This window comes from Bombina bombina, chromosome 4 (assembly GCF_027579735.1).
Source record: "Bombina bombina isolate aBomBom1 chromosome 4, aBomBom1.pri, whole genome shotgun sequence".
In the NCBI taxonomy this organism is placed as follows: domain Eukaryota; kingdom Metazoa; phylum Chordata; class Amphibia; order Anura; family Bombinatoridae; genus Bombina; species Bombina bombina.
This window is the reverse complement of record NC_069502.1, coordinates 948,438,055-948,457,192: the sequence shown is the minus strand read 5'-3', so window position 1 is coordinate 948,457,192 and position 19,138 is coordinate 948,438,055. Positions and strand designations below refer to the sequence as shown.

The following is a 19,138-nucleotide window of genomic DNA, read 5'->3' as shown; positions in this document are numbered from 1 at the left end:
ACGATCAACAATATTGTAGCGCTACAGTGAGCGCTCAATTCATGTCCATCAAATTTGGACCTTTCTACCAAGTCGGGTGACTTACTGAGGAACACAAACTCGGACCTAACTTTGCTCGGTACATTTTGGGGCATTGGAACCTCTCCCCAGTTGCATACACTGCGACTACTCTCATCACTCTAAGGCGGGAAAACGGACCGCCGCCATCTTGGGAGCTGATGCACTTACAGCTAGAACCTGGCTTACAGCTAGAACCTGGCTAACACCCTACCATTAATCTATAAGACCCCCTTGCCTGGACAGGGAACTGCTCTGCACGTCAGTTGCTAGATCCGGTGGGGTGTGAAGAGCCTCTGGCTTGTGGTTTTCGCTTGGACACGCAATAACTCCTAAAGCGGCACATTGCTTAGCGACTCTGCAGAGGGGATCCCGGCTTCAAAGAGATTGTGGCTACAACTGTGGGTGAGATAACATTTCTATCATACTACATTCGACACAAGCATCCCTACTCACCCACAGAGCCCTGGTATTATAACTCAACTGCCCTGTGCTGCAAATCACTCATACATGTTCTATTTGTCTACCACGCAGCTGCAATTTGGAGGCCATAGACTTTTACATCAGTTTGAACATGAACTCACATTATTTTTGAAAGGTTAAGGCTAATATCTGATGCTCTAATTCCCAATGTATATTCAGATAAGATTTATAGTGTTCTTTTATCAGATCATGCTCCGATCGAGTTGGTGTTTGCTTTTGAGGGCCCAATCTCGAACAGAAATACACTAGGATTTCCTGCCCATCTATATAGAACAGACACTTTTCGCAAATTTCTCTCGCATGCATGGTCAGATTTTTACACTGATAACAAAGAACATAATTCCACTCCAGAACTGCTTTGGGAAATGGCCAGGGCGGTTCTGACTGGTAATATTGTTTCTTATGTAGAAAATATGCATCAGAACATACAAAAGAGGTTTATCTCTTTGAGCAAAGAAGTAGCTAATACATATTAGACTTATCGTAAAACCAAAATTACTTCTCACTTTAATCTCTACGTGACAGCAAAGATGTCCTTAGATATGTTCTTGGAACACCAAGCAACTCAGGGCCTTCTTAAGAGGAACTCTATTTACCTACCTTATGGAAATAAATCAGGTAGACTCATGGCCTCTTTGGTAAATAAAAGATTTACTAATAAAAATATAGCCTCTATCTCTCATAAGGGGAAAACTCATACTAAAAGCCAGGATATTCTTTAATGTTTTGAAAATTATTATAGACAATTATATACTAAACCGTCAGACAATGACTGATGCAGATAGTCAGCTAAAGGAGGCCTTCCTGTTATCTTTGGATACAGAGAAGGCCTTCAATCTTGTTGAATGGCAGCATCTTTTGAATACAATGAAACTTTTCAATATTCAGGGCCCTTTTTACAGGCAGTAGCTAATATTTATACTACCCCTTTGGCAAGAATAATGGCTAATGGTTTTTTCTCAGATGATATTCCCCTACAAAGAGGAACCAGGCAAGGTTGCCCCTTCTCTTTAATTTGGCCCTGGAGCCTTTGGCTAATAAATTACGCCAATCTTACACAGGAAATAATATTAAATGACTCATATCACTTAGCGCTTTACGCACAGGATATGGTGCTTTTTGTAGATAATTCCTCAAGTTTTATTCCCAATATTCTAATTATTATAGCAAAATTTGGTACCTTTTCAGGATACAAAGTGAATGTAAAAATCCAAAATATTATGGCTAAAGAAACTACCACACAGCAGAATGACTTATCCCTTTAAAGTGGTCACCTCATCTTTAACTTATCTAGGTATCCTTCTCCATCATAAGCCAAATTACCTTCATAAGCTTAATATCCATAGACAATGCACACAGGCTTCCCAACAGCTTGATAGCTGGTCAGTGCTGCCACTAACTTTATCAGGTCGTATTAACTTAATTGAAATGATCACTTTACCGCATATTTTATACACTCTACTTATGTTACCCTTTTTATTTCATAGTGAAGATCTTCTAATACTTAACCGAGCTATTAAGCGTTTTATATGGAAAAACAAAAAAACACGTATCGCAGCGGAAAAACTTAGTCTTCCCTATTCTGATGGTGGTTTAGGATTGCCGGATTTTAGATTGTATAATTGGGCTGTCCTTGTTAGGCTAGTAATTGACTGGCAACTAGATACAGCACACTTTTATCATAAACACTTAGAACAAGCAATTCTAGGGAATATTATTATTTCCTCTCTTCCTTACATCCTTACATTGATCCATGCAAACTACTACATTGGTGAAAAACAATATTTTATATAAAGACCCATTGTGAGCGTGGAAGTTATCCTTTAAATACTTGAAAACCGCTCAACCCTCTCCCAAATATATACCCCTGGTGGGTAATATTGATTTTCCATCAGGCTCGGAATCTTTACCTTTTTGATTATGGGAGGATAAGGGGCTCAGCACAGTTGGGAGCTTTCTGGATCAGTCTTCCCACACAGTGAAATCCTTTCAGGAAATGAGTAAACAATTTAATATACTACAAACCCAGTATTATGCCTACTTACAGACAAGACATTACATTAATAGTCTCAAGTTAAAAATGAGAAATTGTGGAGCTCCTCACCCTTTGCTGTTACACATGTTGCATTTAAAATGTGACATTACTCAATCACGTTACTTTATCAAACATTACTATGTAGAAAAGCTTTGGAATTACAAGAGGTCCTCCTAGAAAAATAGAAACTGAGGATTGGTAACATAACAGTCCCAATTCTTAAATCTAGTTTAGAAAATACCAAAAAAGCCACATTGTCCTCTCAGCTTAGAGAATCTCAAACACGTAAATTACATCAAGATTATCTCACCCCTAAGCGTATCTCACACTGGAACTAATTGATTGGTAATCAATGTGTCAAGTGTTCGTTACCTGCCCCAGACTTTTACCACTACTTTTATGATTGCCTTAGAATTAGGAATTTTTGGTGTAGGCTACAATACTGGTTACTAAGAACGTTTAATGTTAAACTAAAAATCAATTTGGAGATGATTTGCTTCTTAGACTGGGATGTTAGTTTTAATAAGTTATGCCCAACTTTAACCTTGATATTTTTTTGGCTAGGAATTGTGTTTTATCTTTGTGGATAGATAAAAAAAAAAGTCCCAAGGTAGTTCATTTTACTCACAATTTGTGGACACATCTACTCATTGAGAAACATGATACTCAATTGGATACAATACAACGTCTGGCAACTTTCTTAAAGGGACACTGAACCCAAATTTTTTCTTTTGTGATTCAGATAGAGCATGAAATTTTAAGCAACTTTCTAATTTACTACTGTTATCAAATTTCCTTCATTCTCTTGGTATTTTTATTTGAAATGCAAGAATGTAAGTTTAGATGCCGACCCATTTTTGGTGAACAACCTGGGTTGTCTTTGCTGATTGGTGGATAAATTAATCCACCAATAAAAAAGTGCTGTCCAGAGGTCTGAACAAAAAAAAAACAGCATAGATGCCTTCTTTTTCAAATAAAGATGGCAAGAGAACAAAGAAAAATTGATAATAGGAGTAAATTAGAAAGTTGCTTAAAATTGCATGCTCTATATGAATCACGAAAGAAAAAATTTGGGTTCAGTGTCCCTTTAAAGAAATGGGAATGCTATATAAAAACTTTAGAGGCACCAAAACAAAAACTGATACTATCTCCCTTCCTACGAACAGAACACATGTTAAACGCTCACATAAGAGGTGAATGGTCATTATTGTATAATGATTGATTGCGTGACACTATAGCTTTTACAGATGTCTAGGGGATTGCTTAAAAAAAATGATAGGTGCGATACTGGATGGACGAGAGAGGTATGGAGAGAGGATCTCCCCCTTTTTCTTTTTTTTTTCCTCTTCCCCCCTCAATACCATGGAAGTCTTATTTTCTTATTTTTTTTGTGTTTAACTCAGAAAATACTTGATCTTTTTAGTATAAGGTTAGTTTGTTAAAGGTCATAGATCAATATTCATTAAAACGTTGTTAATAATTTGTTCTACTGAAGTTCAATAAAAAAACAAAGAAAAAAATGAAAAGAAAGGGAGAGAAGTTGAAGGGAAATAAAGAGGAGCTGTGAAAGAGAAATGAAGGAAAAATGTTTTAAAATATCTCTACTCTTATCTGGTATATTCTTGTTCCACATGTATATGATTATGTATTGAACATCATTGTCAAAATTCTTGTTTTTACATGCTCGTAATTTGTAAGTATGTTTTCTCTTTTTCTTTTCAATAAAAAAAAATACATATTTTTAACATATTACACACACATATGTTTATTATTTGATTTTTTTCCCCTAGAATTATATTTGTATTGACTTACCGTTACTGTAGCCATTACACATATGTTCTTTGTATCTTTCCAGAACACATTACGAGGAGTGACCATACTGAAATGTACAAGACGACATAAAAAACCCATAAGGCATATGACCTCAACTATCGATGTAGCCTGCAAACGAAAAAATAAATCAATAAAATTATCATCTTCTATGTAATATTTTTAATTCTATCAATAAAATGTGAATATATTCCCCTGACAAAGTGAAGTCTCATTCATAAAACGCATAAGGATTTGTTGGAGCGATGTAATTTGCGGATGTTCCGTGGAGAGTTTAGATGCCGGCCACTACTTTCAACTCCAGACCTTTAAAATCCAGTATAGATTATTCAGAGTATGGAATTCTTTTGTTTGAACTAAAAACTTTTCCATGATTTAACTTTTGTAAGGGACTAGTATTCGAAGCTCTACACATCCTCTCATGCATTTGCGTTTTGATTAATAGATATGTATATTAATAGATGATTCTTGTGGTGCAATCACAAAGAGCGTACGTTTTGAACTACAATGAACTAAACAATTCACTAGAAGCTTTTTTTGCATTTCTCTCATTTTGAGGACACACAGTGACAACTAGGATGATTCTCCACATTACATCTTTAACACAGAAAAAGATCTAAACTCCCCACCAGTCATTGGATATACTTTCTGACAATGAGGTATAATCAGATAAGCAGGTTCTTGTTTGGGATTTACTTAAAAAAAATATTCTAAGGATAAACTACACCATATGTCTTTTCCTTGTTTCTTTTTTGTGCACTTTTTTATTTCCTACACTATCGTTCTATATATCCATCTCTGTATCTATCTATGTAAACTAATCTCTGTATCTATCTACCTATGTAAAAATCTATATCTAATCTATCTATACTAATCTATATAGATCTAAACTAATGTGTATCTATCTATCCTAATCTATATCTATCTATACTTCTCTATATTTATCCATCTAAACTAATCTATAGCTATCTAAACTAATCTATATATGTCTATACTTATCTATATTTATCCATCTAAACTAATCTATAGCTATCTAAACTAATCTATATATTTCTATACTTATCTATATTTATCCATCTAAACTAATCTATAGCTATCTAAACTAATCTATATTTCTCTATATTTATCCATCTAAACTAATCTATAGCTATCTAAACTAATCTATATAGTTCTATACTTAACAATATTTATCCATCTAAACTAATCTATAGCTATCTAAACTAATCTATATATTTCTATACTTAACAATATGTATCCATAAAAACTCATCTATAGCTATCTATACTTATCAATACTTATCCATCTAAACTAATCTATATCTATATATTTTTCTATGTATCTATCTATCTATATCTTTTTCTATCTATCTATATCTTTTTCTATGTATCTTTATCTATCTCTATATATCTTTATCTATCTCTATATATCTTTATCTATCTCTATATATCTTTATCTATCTCTATATATCTTTATCTATCTCTATATATCTTTATCTATCTCTATATATCTTTATCTATCTCTATATATCTTTATCTATCTCTATATATCTTTATCTATCTCTATATATATTTATCTATCTCTATATCTTTATCTCTCTCTCTCTCTATATATATATATATCTTTATCTATCTCTATCTTTCTTTCTTTATCTATCTATCTATGGTGCAGGAAAACATTCAAAAATATTACCAACTGTACCACCTTTACAAAAAGTGTTTTTTAAATCACACCAAAAATAATAATAAAAATACGAAAACTTTGCATTCCAAGTTTTCCTAGCAAGAAAACAAAGCATGCAGAAAGTCATTAAAGGAAATGAACAAACACTAGATTTGTCTCTTTAATGCTGAATTACAGAAAAATCTGGACATTCCTTACTACTTCTTTCCTAGATATAAAGAGTAACAAAAATTCATGGAATGTGTCCACATAGCCTCAAAGTAGGGAGCCCAGTACAAAATAAACAGATGAAATACAATCCCTCATTAGTTCTCAATTAAAACCATACTAAAAAATATAGATAGGAAGTTCAGGTGTTTACTGGTTTGATTTATTTCCAGGAAATTACATTATGTAAGGGAATGTCCAATGGACAAAACTAAGTAATGTGATTTAGGGTTGGATAAGTATATTCTAAAATAGAAATCAACATGTTATTGCAATTGGTTACTTTTTAAACTAGCTTGTTACACTTCACCATATGTATAAAACTATTTTGCATTATTGTAACAGTTGTTTTTAAGGTATCTTTTATTTATTCTTGGTTCATATTGTTGACAAAATTAGCCTGCAATTAATCTTAGATCACACACTCCTTAATCTCTGCAAAAACAAGTTCATTTAGATCTGATCTAACTCTACAATAAATATGATTTAGAGGCTTTTTACATGGATATTTTTCTAGAATTGCAGAAGGATTCAGATATACTGTATACAATGGATATGTAAATATTTCTTTAAAAATTATTTAACCCCTTCATGCCGGGGCCAAGGGTTTAACATCGGAATGATGCGATAACGTGATTTCAAGGATGACAACGGTTAATAGGGGACTGCTTACGATGCTAGGTATGCCCCCCCTGTCTGAGTTCTCATTCTAAAAGCACAGGAAGTCAGATCCAGGATGGATAAGAATCAATGATTTAAAAAATAAATTTAAAAATCAGATTTTTAAAAAATAAAATGTTTTTTGAGGAAAAAGCTATCTAAAGATAGTTTATATTTAAGATATGCTATAATCTAAAAGGTTATTCATACTGAAATATAGATTACACGGCTGTAATATTGTAATAAGGTTATGCTCTCCTAGAGGTTTTTGCCACATTATTTTGGGCAATTTTTCTATCTTGAAGATATAATAACATAGTATTGGTTTTGTAGTTCTCAAAACTGGAAATTTGTCTACAGAAATCACATGCCCCTTCTTCACAGATTTTTTTTTTTATAAATAAACATACAGAGTTGAGAATTAGACCTTAAAGGGACATAATTCCTAAATACTTTTGGGGTTCAGAAATAGCATACAATTTTCAGATTTCAGATTTACTTCTATTATCAAATTGAGTTAATTATCTATACTTTGTTGAAGGAGAGATATACTCTTCTGGGGCCAAGCTGAACACATTGGGTGAGACAGTAACAAGCAGCTAGCTCACAGTAGTGCATTGCTTTTGAGTCTACCTATGTATGCTTTTCAACAATGGATACCAAGAGAATGAAGCAAATTAAATTAATTACATTAAAGAGAAGTAAATTGGAAAATTCTGAATCAATAAAAAGTTTAATTTTGACTTTACTGTCCATTTATTGCCACTGCACCCCTGTAAATCTATGTATACAGAATCAAACTATTCTAAGATTCAATAAGCTCACTGAATTTAAGTTTGTTTGGAATAGATCTGCACAAGGACCTTAGTGTGAGGAGGGTGGGGCAAGCATTAAAAATGAAATATAATGTTATTGTTTTAGTTAAATAAAACTATTTAAATTGTTATTATTAAAGTAATCATTTTTCTCCTCTCAATAAAGTGCAGTGTAAAAGTTGATCAAATATGAATGATTAACCTATTAAACTGGAGATAGTTCACCTCCCAATAATTTCATTTATTTCAATGATCTATCTATGCATATCTAATCATATACAACTAAATCAGTAATGGTCTAATATAACCAGAAAATAATCTGAAAAGTTATTATTCCAAAAATGAAAACCATGACTAGTGATTTCAATCCATTTTATTTAAATCAATTTGACCCTAGCCAGATCGGTTAGGATGTTCCATACCGTTCCAATGGTGTTAAAGCCCAGCGCTGTTAGAACGGCATGGAACATCATAACGGTGTTAAGGGGTTAAGTAGTGGATTTTGACAATTAAAATCGTGGTCTACCCAAAAAAGGCATTTAATAAAAAAGAATGAGCAACTGTCATTTATTAAACCTTCTTTAAAAAATCAATAAAAACACATCCTTAAACAATTGCAGCACAATAAGATGTGAAAACCTAGAAAGAGGGTGACTGGGGGGGGGGGGAAGTTTAGCCATATCAAGATATATTGTCATCCAGTGATGAAACCTAATGGACATTAAACATGAAATACATTTTATAAGCATAGTATTGAAGTTAGCTGATGTTCCCTCTCACCGTGTTGAAATCTAGTTTTCTCTACATTCCATTGCTGACATGTTTGCATATGTGCAGTAACTCTCCTTCAGATACCTGCACCTCCCTCTAATTAGAAGGAAGTGCATGATACATATATAGGGTGTATTGTCCTTTTAAGCACATGAATAAGAAGGACTAATAAGTTCAAAGTGAGATTCTTAAGAATCCAAAATATTTCAACGTTTTATTTTGAGCTTGTTGCTTCCGGGGAAGGCAAGTTTTTGTCAAAATGAGTTAGATTAGTAGCTTACCCAGAAATAATTAAAGGGTTTATACAAAAAGATGTAAACTGCTTTATTATAGGAGTTAATATAATTTGTGTATTATTTGTCTATATTCTCTAGGATGTATGCCAGTGTAGTAAAAGATGTGTTCATCAGCGATTAGTACAAGCGGTTGGTGAAATGCGTGACTTGTCAGATTTAGAAAGAGGATAAATTGTGGGAGCCCATTTAGCAGGAGAGTTTCTAACCATAACAACCAAATTGTTTGATGTTTCAAGAGCAACAGTCTTCACAGTTATACAACAAAATCACAAATCAGTAAAAGCTAACAAAAATATAAATAATAATAAAGTATAATGTGAATGTGCTCAACACTGTGCTTAATTTTATCTAAATATATCTAATATTATTTATAAGTAAAAAAAAAAAGCAATAGTGAAGTCCTGTAATAACACAGTATATCCCAGGATTGTTGAGATGTTATTTACATGTAAGAGAGCTAAACTGAGATCTCAGGAGTAAAAGATTTCAAAGGATCAGCCCCAGGTAACACTCAGGATAGCAACTGTATAATGCAAATAAAATGTATTAAAAACAATGATACTGTAGATACAGGAGATAAAGGCTAAGCAGGACAAGTCCAAAGTTAACACGAATCTACAGCAAAAGAACACTAACTGCTACTTGGTGTTCTATGCAGATCTTGGAGCCGGTATGGGTCAGACTGCCTACAAATGAAACACCCCCTTTAATGTCCTTGTTGGTATCAATATTTCTCCATACACCAGTGAAATGTACATTGCATATTCAAGGATTGTACAGACTGTTTTCTTCACTAAAGGAATGGACTTCATAGCGTAACCGCTTTGGTGGCCTAACCTTACATGCAATATATGGTGTGTGAACTGTGAGTAGTTTTTTTATATGCTTTAATTTATGTCCCTATGATTATTCATCTGTTTTTATGTCCTTTTTTAACAATAAATATTTTAAGCATCTCCTGGAGTTCCTGTGTATGTTCGGGCAGCTGTGGGCCTTTGAACTTGTTGCTTATATACTAAGAACTGAGTTATAGCTCTAGAAAGTGTGAGTACCCACTGTGTACCTACTTTTTTGCCTCTCTCCTAGCAGACTTCACTATTGTGTTTTCCTGTTTCATTTGGGAGGTCATATCTGCAAACTATACAGATTTAATTTATACCCGACAGCCTCATCATTAATCACTTATTTTACTAACATAGATTGTGTCCAAAACCTGAACAGTTAAAGACGGGAAACTAATGATATGGGTCGATGAGTCATCATTTACATTATTCCCAACAGCAGGTTGGGTTTATTTATAGAGAACCCCAAAGAAAACCACTTCTGAATGTGTGTGATCTCCGACCCCTCAGAGGTCACTGTTTCAAAAACCGTCATGAGTCTGTAATGGATATCCTGACATGGGCTCGGGAATACTTTGGTAAACCTTTGTCAGTCAACACCATTCCCCGTTGCAAAGCAGAAGCCATACATCAACACTGTCCCGAAGCACCGCTGACTTCTCTGGGTTCGGTCTCATCTGAGATGGATAGTAGCACAGTGGAATTGTGTTTTGTGGTCCGACGAGTCAACATTTCAAATAGTTTTTGAAATGTTGTGTTCTCCGTGTCAAATAGGAAAAGGACCATCCAAGCTGTTATCAGCGTCAGGTCCAAACGCCAGCTTCTGTCATGGTATGGGGGGGTGTTTGCTCATCTGTGAGATTTTGGAGCAACATATACTGCTATCCAGACGTTGTCTTTTCCAGGGACGTCCCTGCATTTTCCAGCAGGACAACGCCAAACCCAAGCTGCCCGGATTAAAAGCACATGGTTGCATAAGCAGAGAGTGCGGTGCTAGCATGGCCTGCCTGCAGTCCTGACCTGTCTTCGAGCCCAAAATAAGGCAATGAAAGCCCCATACAGTTGAACAGCTAAAGACATACAATGTATGAATGGGGCAATATTCTGCTTGCTAAACTTAACCAACTTGTGTCTTCAGTGTCCAAACGCTTAATAAGTGTTTTGCTAAAAGAAATGGTGAGGTTACTCAGCGGTAAAAAGTTAACTGTCCCAACGTTTTTGGATTGTGTTGCAGTCATCAGATTTGAAAGGAGTGTATATTTTCAAAAATACATTCAATTCACAATGTAAAACATCAAATAATGTGTTAATAATGTGTTTTCCATATAGTACAGGGTGAACTGAATTTTCAAATTACTCTTTTTGTCAGTTTTTTGGCGTTTTCCATACTGTCCTAACTTTTTTGGAATTGGGGTTGTAATTGGTAAAAATAAAAAAATAAATCAGTTCGAAATATGTCTGGAAGATATAATTTGAGAAAAACAGTGAGACACATATTTAGAGAAAGAATAGGTTTGGGGTCTTAAAGGAACATGACACCCAATTTTTTTTCTTTTACGAATCAGATGGAGCATAGCTTTTTAAAAAACTTTCCAATTTACTTCCATTATAAATTTTGCTTCATTCTCTTGTGTCCTTTATTGAAGGGGCAGCAATTCACTACAGGGAGCTAACTGAACATATCAATAAGCTAATCACAAGAGGCATTTCTGTGCAGCCACCAATCAGCAGCTAGCTCCAAGCTCCTGAGCCTACCTCTATTTTTTTCAACAAAGGATACCAAAAGAACTAAGCAAATTAGATAATAGAAGTATAAAAGCCAGAATAAAAGCCCTCAGAGTCAGACACACCCATATTTTTAATGGGTAACTTAGAGTGACCGTTCCTAAGGGAAGTCCCTGATGAACTTAAAGCCAAAGAAGGACCGCCTTCAAATCCTTGCAGACATTTGTGCTTAACAGCTGGAGGCAAGCAAACTACAACCTCACTAATAGCAGTTCTGGAGAAAGTTCAGATGAACTCTTCTGGGAGCAACTCTGAAAGAGTAAATACCCTTTGCACAGGCTTCAGCGCAGTAATAGACTCAGCACATGTGGTACAAAGCTGAGCAAGGGGAACATGACACCCAATTTTTTTTCTTTTACGAATCAGATGGAGCATAGCTTTTTAAAAAACTTTCCAATTTACTTCTATTATAAATTTTGCTTCATTCTCTTGTGTCCTTTATTGAAGGGGCAGCAATTCACTACAGGGAGCTAACTGAACATATCAATAAGCTAATCACAAGAGGCATTTCTGTGCAGCCACCAATCAGCAGCTAGCTCCAAGCTCCTGAGCCTACCTCTATTTTTTTCAACAAAGGATACCAAAAGAACTAAGCAAATTAGATAATAGAAGTAACTTGGAATGTTGTTTAAAATTGCATGCTCTATCTGAATCATGAAAAAATTAAATATGGATGAAATGGAGAATGTCAGAGAGGAAAGAGGAAATCAGCTCAGAACCAAGACAGACCAAACAGAATATTGAAGAAAAATGGGGAAAAAGAAAACAAGGAAGAAAAAGAGGAAGTAATACCAAAATGTATGTATAATTTGAGTAGTAAACCATTATAAAGAAACTGAATAAAAGTACTTAATTATGCAATTCAACTGCATTGAGTGGTCCTTTAACAAGTGATGATTTAACACCTACTCTGAATTTCAAATAAGCAGTAGATTTTTTTCTGAAAAATTTATTTTTTCTCTCACAAAGCTCGTCTAGCGAAAACAGCATTCTAAAATGAATGCAAATCGTTTCCACTGCCGCATCACAAATAAAGGAATTTGCTTTTCAAATTAAATTAATACGATCCTGAATCTCATCCAGAGTGGTTTCCCCAGAAATAAGTTCTGAAAGATTATCACAGTATCACACCAAAAAGCAGTGGCAGAGACGACACTGACTGCAGGTCAGGTCGAAAAATAAAACCTACAAGCAAAAAGAATCACCCATGAATAACTTCAAGCTTTCAATCTAATGGATAGTAGTATGCCTGGCTAAAGTGGAAATAGCTGCATCTACTGCATCTACCTTAGGAACAGTTTCCCAAATCTCTTTAATAAGAGAAGAAAGAGGAAACATATTTAAATTTGGTAGAGGGAACAAAAGCGCAGGAGAAGAGGAAGGCTGATTAGGAGCAGCCTTAAAAACAGATTGCTTGGCTGTAGCAGGACAATCCTCTTTCTATAAAGCAAATAAAACTTCCCGCAATAAGGCATGAATATGCTCAAGTCTGAAATTAAAGGACACCTCTTCTGCCACAGCAGCAGTGTCCTGAGGCTCAGAGAGACTATTGTCAGAATAAAAGCCCTCAGAGTCAGAGACACCCATATTATTAATGGGTAACTTAGAGTGACCATTTCTAAGGGAAGTCCCTGATGAACAACAACCTCACTAATAGTCCCTACAACCTCACTAATAGCAGTTCTGGAGACAGTTCAGATGAACTCTTCTGGGAGCAACTCTGAAAGAGTAAATACCCTTTGCACATGCTAAAGCGCAATAATAGACTCAGCACATGTGGTACAAAGCTGAGCAAGGGGACACACCTGAGAATCCTTATAAAGCAAACACAAACTAGAAGGGGTTAAAGCATAAGGGGATCTCTTTTGTAGATGATTAACTGACAAACCAGAGGCCTGAGCTGCACCAGTTTGCTCCATAGTCCTAGCTTGAGTATCAGATACAAAAAGAAACAAATATGCAGTTTAAAGCACTCAACAATAGTTAACCCTGAAGGGAAGAACAGGCACAATGTAAAACTGATTAATCCTTAAAGGGATACTAAACCCACATTTTTTCTTTCATGATTCAGATAGAGAATACAATTTTAAACAACTTTCCAATTTACTTCTATTATCTAATTTGCTTCATTTTTTAGATATCCTTTGTTGAAGAAAGAACAATGCACATGGAAGAGCCAATCACATGAGGCACCTATGTGCAGCAGCCAATCAGCAGCTACTGAGCCTATCTAGATATGCTTTTCAGCAAAGAATATCAAGAGAATGAAGCAAAATAGCTAATAGAAGTAATTTAGAAAGTTGTTTAAATCTGCATGCTCTTTCTAAATCATGAAAGAAATTTTTTTGGGTTTAATGTCCCTTTAAGGTAAACAGTAACAATAAGAATACGGTACAGTTGAGATAAGTGTTGAAAAAACTGTAAAACAGTATAATTATAGAGCAAATAACACAGCACATAAAGGGTTATTTAAAGGGACAGTCAACACCAGAATTTTTGTTGTTTTAAAAGACAGATAATCCCTTAAAGTGAAAGTAAATCCTAGCATTGTATAAACGCTAGGATTTACTATTGAAACAAATAAAGGGCACTTTCATTCATGAAGTATAAGATACTTCATGTAGAAAGCTCATTTATTTGTTTCAACCGATTGCAGATTTTAGCTCCTACAGCAGCCCACGGCTAAAAAAAATTTTGGCTAAGAGGTGACTTTTTCACCTCTTAGCCAATAGCAGTGCGGTAAATCCAGCTTGGCGCCCATGGGAGCCGGATTTACCGCACTGCTATTGGCTAAGAGGTGAAAATGTCACCTCTTAGCCAACATTTTTTTTAGCCGTGCTCTGCTGTAGGAGCTAAGAGCGGCAAGTGATTGAATCAAATACAGGAGCTTTCTACATGAAGTATCTTATACTTCATGAATGAAAGTGCCCTTTATTTGTTTCAATAGTAAATCCTAGCGTTTGTACAACGCTAGGGTTTACTTTAACTTTAATTACCCATTCCCCAGTTTTGCATAACCAACAGTTATAATTATACTAATTTTACCTCTGTAATTATCTTGCATCTATGCCTCTGCAGACTGCCCCCTTATTTCAGTTCTTTTGACAGACTTGCAGTTTAGCCAATCAGTGCTCACTCCTCGGTAAATTAACATGCATGAGCTCAATGTTATCTATATGAAACACATTAACTACAGGGAGTGCAGAATTATTAGGCAAATGAGTATTTTGACCACATCATACTCTTTATGCATGTTGTCTTACTCCAAGCTGTATAGGCTCGAAAGCCTACTACTAATTAAGCATATTAGGTGATGTGCATCTCTGTAATGAGAAGGGGTGTGGTCTAATGACATCAACACCCTATATCAGGTGTGCATAATTATTAGGCAACTTCCTTTCCTTTGGCAAAATGGGTCAAAAGAAGGACTTGACAGGCTCAAAAAAGTCAAAAATAGTGAGATATCTTGCAGAGGGATGCAGCATTCTTAAAATTGCAATGCTTCTGAAGCGTGATCATCGAACAATCAAGCGTTTCATTCAAAATAGTCAACAGGGTCGCAAGAAGCGTGTGGAAAAACCAAGGCGCAAAATAACTGCCCATGAACTGAGAAAAGTCAAGCGTGCAGCTGCCAAGATGCCACTTGCCACCAGTTTGGCCATATTTCAGAGCTGTAACATCACTGGAGTGCCCAAAAGCACAAGGTGTGCAATACTCAGAGACATGGCCAAGGTAAGAAAGGCTGAAAGACGACCACCACTGAACAAGACACACAAGCTGAAACGTCAAGACTGGTCCAAGAAATACCTCAAGATTGATTTTTCTAAGGTTTTATGGACTGATGAAATGAGAGTGAGTCTTGATGGGCCCGTGGCTGGATTGGTAAAGGGCAGAGAGCTCCAGTCCGACTCAGACGCCAGCAAGGTGGAGGTGGAGTACTGGTTTGGGCTGGTATCATCAAAGATGAGCTTGTGGGGCCTTTTCGGGTTGAGGATGGAGTCAAGCTCAACTCCCAGTCCTACTGCCAGTTTCTGGAAGACACCTTCTTCAAGCAGTGGTACAGGAAGAAGTCTGCATCCTTCAAGAAAAACATGATTTTCATGCAGGACAATGCTCCATCACACGAGTCCAAGTACTCCACAGCGTGGCTGGCAAGAAAGGGTATAAAAGAAGAAAATCTAATGACATGGCCTCCTTGTTCACCTGATCTGAACCCCATTGAGAACCTGTGGTCCCTCATCAAATGTGAGATTTACAAGGAGGGAAAACAGTACACCTCTCTGAACAGTGTCTGGGAGGCTGTGGTTGCTGCTGCACGCAATGTTGATGGTGAACAGATCAAAACACTGACAGAATCCATGGATGGCAGGCTTTTGAGTGTCCTTGCAAAGAAAGGTGGCTATATTGGTCACTGATTTGTTTTTGTTTTGTTTTTGAATGTCAGAAATGTATATTTGTGAATGTTGAGATGTTATATTGGTTTCACTGGTAAAAATAAATAATTGAAATGGGTATATATTTGTTTTTTGTTAAGTTGCCTAATAATTATGCACAGTAATAGTCACCTGCACACACAGATATCCCCCTAAAATAGCTATAACTAAAAACAAACTAAAAACTACTTCCAAAACTATTCAGCTTTGATATTAATGATTTTTTTTGGGTTCATTGAGAACATGGTTGTTCAATAATAAAATTAATCCTCAAAAATACAACTTGCCTAATAATTCTGCACTCCCTGTAAAGCCCTCTAGTGGTGAAAAACGGTCAAAATGCATTTAGATTAGAGGGGGTCTTTAAGGTCTAAAAAATTAGCATATGAACCTCCTAGGTTTAGCTTTTAACTAAGAATACCAAGAGAACAAAAGCAAAATTGGTGATAAAAGTAAATTGGAAAGTTGTTTTAAATGACATGCCCTATTTGAATCAAAAGTTTTTTTTGGACTTCACTGTCCCTTTAAGCTAAAAACCCAAAGATGACAAGCAGAAATTTAGCACAGGTGAAGTAAAACACACTGTGCATAGCTAAGAAGCAAGTTATGAGTGCGCTAAGCAAATCGTGCTAAATTTAAAGCAACAGTACTCTCAAAAAAACAAAGCGCTATAAACTGCTAGGATAAGGTATGTGAAGCATGTGAACATACTAATAGCATGAAGGCTATGAAAATGCAGGTACTTACCTCTCAGCACCTTACTTCAGCCGCAGCAACTTGCTTCCAGTAAACCAGTGTTTCTCAACCGCAGCCTCAAGTACCCCCAACAGGCCAGGTTTTCATTACAGCTGAACCAGAACACAGGTGAAATAATCAGTTGATGGGTGAGAGCAGGTTAGTAACCATGGTTACCGATCAGCTGATTATTTCACCTGTGCACTGGTTCAGCTATAATGAAAACCTGGCCTGTTTGGGGTACTTGAGGACCACGGTTGAGAAACACTGCAGTAGACAAGCCCATCCTAGGCAGTGTGAGCATAATGCCAAGGATCTAAAACAGCATCTACAACCCAGGGGTTGGTAGTCAAGTCCACATTTCCCCTGGGGAGGGTTGTGGATCTACAAGGAGCAGTTCACTGTAGACCAGGGGATTTGGTGGACAAGTCTACATTTCACCTGGGATGCCTGCAACATTTCTTTGCTGAGAAAAGGCCTTTCACTTCCTGGCTGATAACTACCTGTCTGCCCCTTTGAACTTCAGGTTACTTTGACGAGAATTTGGGCCTCAGGTGGCTTAGAGAATCCCCTTTCAAGCAATAAGTAGATCTTGCACTTTCCCTCTCATCAAGGAGGCAAAAGAAAATGACTGAGGACAGGGTGGATTTGATTTAAATCACTAGTCAGTAAGACCGACTTAAATAATGGTTTTCATTTTGAGGTGAAATATCTACAGTTTAATTGGTTAATCAATACATATTTGATCAACTTTTCCCCTGTACTTTATTGGACAGAGAAAACTAATGATTACATTAATAATACAAATTGAAACAGTTTTATTTAACTATAACAATAAAATTATTTTTCATTTTTAATGCTTCCCCCCTCCTCACATTTAGGTCCCTGTGCAGATCTATTCAACTTCAAACAATCTTCTATTCAGTGAGCTTCTTGAAACTTAGTATGGGTTGATTCTGTGTACATAGATTTGCAGGGGAGCAATGGCATTAAAGGGACAGTAAAGTCAAAATTATCTAATTTGCTTTGTACTCTTGGTATCCATTTTTGAAAAGCCTGCATAGGTAGGCTCAGAAGCAATGCACTATTGTGAGCAAGCTGCTTGTCATGGTTTCTTCCAATGTATTCAGCTAGGCCCCAGTAGAGCATTGATATCTTTCAACAAAGGATTCCAAGAAAATGAAAGAAATATGATAATATAAGTAAATCTGAAAATTCTAAATCCCAAAAGTTATCGTTCATGATTTTGTCCCTTTAAGGTCTATTTATCAATTATGTATGTTAATGTTTTGCTGTGAAGAAGGGGCATGTTATTTCTGCAGACACATTCACAGTTTTGAGAACTACAAAACCAATGATATGTTATAATATCTTAAAGATAGAAAAATTGTCCAAAATAAACTGACAGAAAACTTTGTGAGAGCATGACATTGTGAATTTATTAATGGAATTAATTTACCAAAAACAACATTACAGCCATGAATATACAGCATCTTCCTATACTAATCTATATTTTAGGATGAATAACCTTTGAATTATAAAGAGAAACTATCTTTAGATAGATTTTTTTTTTTCAAAAAGCGTTTTATTTTTTAAAAAAACTGATTTAAATAAAAAAAAAAAAATCAATCTTTTTTTTTAAAATAATTTATTTTTATCCACCCTGACTGAGAATAATAGGATGTGGGACGGATTTAAAGCTCTGGTGTGTCTTTTGCTTCCTCCTAGTGGTCAGGAGGGGGATATTCCCACGTCATGACTTGTGGACTCTCACCATCTGATGAAAGAAAACGAGTTACATAGAAATAAAAACATATTTAGATATAAATGTAATTTGTTCTGCTGCCACAGAAAAGACTAACAATACAAGACATACTTTTTTGTATCCATACTAACCAGGAATGGCAGTGGGTATACTGCAGGTTCCTCAAATAAGGCCAATGAAAGATCAACAGTGATAAGGAAGTAGGTAACAGCTTGCATAATCCAATGGTTATAAAAGTAATAAAGTCTATAAAGACAAAAAAGTAAAGTGGTTATTTTAAAGCAAAACCCCACAACAAGCTAGCTGTAATGTAAAATGCAGTTTCATTATTTGGATTTGTTTTGCTTTCTGACTGTAAGAGCCTTTAACTATGTACATACAGGACTGGTAGTACAAAATGGCCAATAAGAGAAGCCTTTAATTTTGAACAAGACCAAGCTAATGTAATCCCTTTTTTCCTCTTTGTCTTATGAGATATATTTCTATGCTGTTGTTAATAATAATAATAATAATAAGTTAAGGATGTGCCATATTTAACAGGCAGATGAAGAAAAATTGCCAACCAATCTGGAAACAAAAAAAATACAATAGCTGCAATAACATAACAGTAACAATAACACTAAGCTGTTTGGGGGGGAGAAGTGCAAACTTTATGTAAAATATTTGTTATTGATTAAACGTTTAGTGCTAGAAAATCTATCCAAAGCTGATCATTTGCCACAAATATCTTTGTAGTGAAAATAT

At 35.5% G+C, this 19,138-nt stretch overlaps 1 protein-coding gene across 1 annotated transcript in view; it reads right to left on the bottom strand.

Moving 5' to 3' along the window:
- Window positions 1-19,138, bottom strand: part of LOC128657571 (two pore calcium channel protein 1) — a 291,641-nt gene that overhangs the window by 212,980 nt on the left and 59,523 nt on the right. Inside the window, exons 3-4 of the mRNA XM_053711945.1 lie at window positions 18,526-18,640; window positions 4,388-4,516 (exon numbers count right to left, since the gene is read on the bottom strand). Coding sequence (XP_053567920.1) covers window positions 4,388-4,516; window positions 18,526-18,640 — 244 coding nt within the window. The remainder of the gene's footprint in view (window positions 1-4,387; window positions 4,517-18,525; window positions 18,641-19,138) is intronic.